General features: G+C 54.8%; 1 protein-coding gene across 6 annotated transcripts in view; it reads right to left on the reverse strand.

Annotated features, from left to right (window-relative positions):
• Positions 1-2274, reverse strand: part of ATP6V1C2 (ATPase H+ transporting V1 subunit C2) — a 58306-nt gene extending 56032 nt beyond the window's left edge. For 5 of the 6 annotated variants that reach the window (XR_004273716.1, XM_032294133.1, XM_032294131.1 and 2 more), the window contains exons 1-2: positions 2233-2274; positions 974-1128 (exon numbers count right to left, since the gene is read on the reverse strand). Coding sequence is in view for 4 of the 6 variants with exons in the window: in XM_032294133.1 (XP_032150024.1) it covers positions 974-1102 (129 nt within the window). In the remaining 2 variants the exon portion in view is untranslated. Of the gene's footprint in view, positions 1-973; positions 1129-2232 lie in introns of those variants that run through there. The other variant, XM_032294134.1, reaches the window with a different exon arrangement.
• Positions 2275-4440: the final 2166 nt, after the last annotated feature.

Here is a 4440-nt window from a genome sequence, read left to right on the forward strand (position 1 = left end):
CTGTCTCAAAAAAAAAAAAAAAAAGAAAAAAGAATTACGCATTTCGGACAGGCACAGTGGCTCTCGTCAATAATCCCAGTATTTTGGGAGGCTAAGGTGGGTGGATCACCGGAGGTCAGGAGTTCAAGACCAGCCTGGCCAACATGGCAAAACTCTGTCTTTACTAATAATACAAAAATAATTCCACACCTGGAATTACAGGTGTGCATACCATAGCTGGGCATGGTGGTGCACACCTGTAATTCCAGCTACTCAGGAGGCTTGAGACAGGAGAACTGCTTGAACCCGGGAGGCGGAGGTTGCAGTGAGCTGAGATTGTGCCACTGCACTCCAGCCTGGGCGATAAGAGTGAACTCTGTCTCCAAAAAATAAAAATAAAATAAAAAGAATTGCACGTCTCACTCTTCTTTAACATTGGCTTCATTTGAATTTTGCCCTCCACTCCAAGAGCCCTCAGATGCCTGGGCATGACCCAAAGTCCCTTCTGCCTCCAAATCCCCTCCCTTCCTTCCCTGCATGACCAAAGAGATCCTAGATTTCCTCCCCTGCCCCCAGGTCAAGAGTACAATCAGGGCTGACAGCCTCCGACCCTGCATATCTAAAGTATATGGCTGGTCTTCTGAGATGTTGCAGACAAACCAGGAGGAGCCAGAGGAATAGAGAGAACTTGAGTGTGTATTTCACATGCTTCCCACGTTTTGAAGCATTAGACACCGCTACCCACACCCTGGTCCCCTGTTCATTCCTTCCTGTGGCTGTACCTGCATAGTACCACAATTAATTTTGGACTATGGCATGATGTCCCACAGAGCCCATCACCTCCCCATCCATCCTCAAACCTCAGCTTGTCCTCACAGTCCCTGCCTTTGTCTTGTTACTTTCTCCTTGGCTTCCCGAAGTAGCAACCTCTGTCTCCCTCTCCCCTCTCCCCCGACCAATCCATCCCTTTTTATCTCCCCCCCAGGAATTTTACCTTGAAATCAGGAATAGCGAATTTGGTATTATAAGACAGGTTGGCCTTGGAGGTTACAGTATTCATCCTCTCCAGAGCTTGCAAATTTTCCCTATCTCCAGGGGCAGAAATTAACCAAAACTCCGACATGATTCGCGTCTTCTCTTATCCAGTGACTGCCCAGAACCAGCACAAACATACACAAACAGAAACAGGAGGAGAGATGTGTCAGATATCCCTGCCTCACCACTCCCTGCCCTCGAATTCATCCTTTCTAGGATCTCTGAGCTCCCAGGACATCCATTTGCAAAAGCAAAGTGCTTATCTCCACCTGGGAGCCCTCAGGTGTTCTTGAAACGCCAAAGCTCCTTGGCCCCTGCGGTGGTTCTGGCAGGTTTCCAGGAGCAGAGGAGGGAGAGGTTCCTTTCTGTCTCCCGACCTCGGTGAACAACCCCTGTCAGGCACGAAACGGGAGGACGGACACCTTCTGGGGGGAATTGTTGTCTTCTTTCCACACTGCATCTTCTGGGATGCAGGTTGGGTCGAAAAAGGCGTGGGAAGAGTGAGGGATTTTCGCAACAGGCTACCAGGTCGAACCCCAGGTCTTAACTGCCTAACCTTGTGATTGGTATTAGCTTTAAAAATAGACTTCAGAAGCATTCTTGTGTATTTTTTTTTTTTTAAGTAAGGAAAAAAAAATTAGTAGGGGGTGAGAGGAGCTACTGAAGCCTTTTTTCCACTTGGCGGGCGAGGTGCCCGCTCAGCAGAGCTGGGTCCCTTGCCCGGCCTGGCCAGTGGTTTTGCGGCCGCCTCTCCGGCCTTTTCGGTGGATTCGATTCGCGCTGCCCCTTCACAGGTGTCCACACCCGCACCTTCCCCCTCGGCCGGGTCCTCCCTTCCCGCTGCCTCCCCGCCGCGTCTCCGGACGGCTGGGGGAAGCAGGATAAGCTCTGAGGAGCCCGAGACCCCTCGTGGCATCTCCTCCTTTCGGACTCTCGGTCCCACTCCAATCCGAGGGTATTTTATTCTCTCCTAACCCCGCGCAGCTCCTTTCCGCCTTGACCGCCCACGGCCCGGGGACGAACCGGTCCCGCGCAGCACCTGCGGAGATGCACCTGCTGGGACGCGGGGGAGCGCGGGAAGGCGCCCGCTGCCCACGTTCCTAGTGGGAAAGCGCGGGCAGGGGTGCAGCCGGACCGAAGAACGCCGGTTGCCTGGCCTGGTGCCTGTGTCCCCACCCCGCCCCCGCCTTGGGTCCCCATTCCACTGCCCGTCCTTACCGGGAGCCGGCGGGGCGCGGGCGGAGCGGTCGGGGCTGCGGGGCCAGAGCGCACGGCCAGCTCCCGAGAAGCAGCGGCTTCGCGGCCCCGAGGCCCGCCCCGCCTTTTATCCCGGGCGCGGGAGGCGGCCCCGGCCCCGCTGGATATTTGCATACGGGCCGCCCGCCTCCCGCCCCTCTCCAGCCGGCTGCCCTGGACCCGGGAGCAAGTGCGGGCGCCGGGCGGGAGGGCGCGGAGGGGCCGTGCAGGGTCCCCAGTCCCCTACTTGCTCCGGCTGGGTCCCTGGGGGCTTCTGCGGCGCGTCCCATGGGGTCTCCAGCCGCACGACTGCGATGTCGCGACCCGGATGCGTGGACTGCTGAGGCGGGAAAGGGCTCAGGGACCGCTGGAGTCGGGAAAGGGCTCCGTACTTGGGACCACGCAGCCCTCCAGCTGCGGCCGCCGCAGCCCCGCCGGTCGCCCACTCTTGTCTCAAAGCGAAGGGCGCGGATCTGGGGAAATCACCTGCTCCCAGGTGTCTCCAGGCCGGTGCACGAGACAGGACCGACCTGTGGCGAGCCACGCAACAGGTTCGCAGGTGTTCAGGACACACCTGGGTAGACAGCAAAGCTTTTCCTTTCCGTGTGAGCGCGGGTGTGCGCCCGGTTGCCCAGGAAACTCCCACCTCAACCTCCCCCACCTTCTGAATTGCCCTGTGAATGGTGGGGTGGTGGCGGAGGGGCGGTGGTTACAGCGCATCGCATGAGGATCAGAGGTGAGTTCTTGATCGGTGCTGTATGGAATGAGGAAGGTGAACCCCCAGAAATTAACGTGTGAAAGTTAAAAACAAGACAAACCCCAAGGAAAACTGGGAGAATTCATTTTCTCTGGACTGAAAGAGGAAGCGTTGGAGTATCCTTCCATGTGGGCGATGTTATCAGGCGTTTCTGGGAGAGATAAAGATGTCAGGTGTGTTCTCCGAGGGGGCACTGAAGAAGGTGTTCTTGCTCCCTTGAAAGTGGACTCCCCCTCCTATGTGAACTAGCTGTACCTATCAGCCCATTCTTGTGAATGCATCCGGGTCTTTGGGAGAAGTATTTGACATCATCTGAGACTTAAGTTGTAATCACATAGGGTGGGACGGGAAGCCCCAGATGCAGGACAGAAAGGTGGCCTTGAGGTCACAGTGGGGTCTACTTGAAACTCCCAGCACCTGCAGCACGCATCATTGTTATTGGGACACTCGTGTGCATTAGTCAGTCCTTGCAACATCTTCCTGAGGGAGGATCCCTGAAACCAAGGGATGAGGAAACCCTAGTATGTTTGAGGACATTAAGTGGCTGTTCCAGGGAAGGAGTGGCCCAGTTCGACATTAAAGTGGGGTGGTCTCCAATCTTGGACTTTATCCAGGCAAGCCATTTTATCCAGCCAGGAAAAACATCCTAGAGCTGGGGGCAGAGCTCATTTGCAAACAAGGGTGGAGATGCCACAGAGTTGCGTGAATTGCCCAGTGTCACACAACTGGTTATGGCAGAGCTACAGTTGGAACTCGGCATGATTGAATCTTATATCCTTTCTACTGCTCCCAGCAAGCCTGCAGGACAGGTCATCACGGTGAGAAAGAAATCACGCTTTCCATGTTAGTCCACATTTTCCTATCTACAAGGTTCAGAGCCATGGAGCTGGCTTCTTAGAGAGCAGGCAACATATTTAGAAGTGTCTGTGACTTTGCTCATGACACGACTTTCTATAAACCTGGTTTCCTGCAAATACTTTGTTTTGTTTTGTGAAATAAGAGAGTCAGACACAAACAACTCCTGGACAGGCCCAGTGCAGTAGCTCATGCCTATAATTCCAGCACTTTAGGAGACCCAGGAGGGTGGATCACTTGAGGTCAGGAGTTTGAGACCAGCCTGGCCAACATGGCGAAAGACCACCTCTACTAAAAATACAAAAACTAGCCAGACATGGTGTCACCCACCTGTAGTCTCAGCTACTCTGGAGGCTGAGGCATGAGAATCGCTTGAACCGGGAGGCAGAGGTTGCGACGAGCTGAGATTGTGCCAGTGTATTCCAGCCTGGGTGATACAGCAAGACCCTGTCTCCAAAACAAAAATAATAATAACGCCTGGACCCCATCTGATTAAGAAAATAATAAGGACCGGCCGGGCGCGGTGGCTCACGCCTGTAATCCCAGCACTTTGGGAGGCCGAGGCGGGTGGATCACAA

Source organism: Sapajus apella, unplaced genomic scaffold, assembly GCF_009761245.1.
Source record: "Sapajus apella isolate SASKATOON/1434 unplaced genomic scaffold, GSC_monkey_1.0 scaffold31, whole genome shotgun sequence".
NCBI lineage: Eukaryota > Metazoa > Chordata > Mammalia > Primates > Cebidae > Sapajus > Sapajus apella.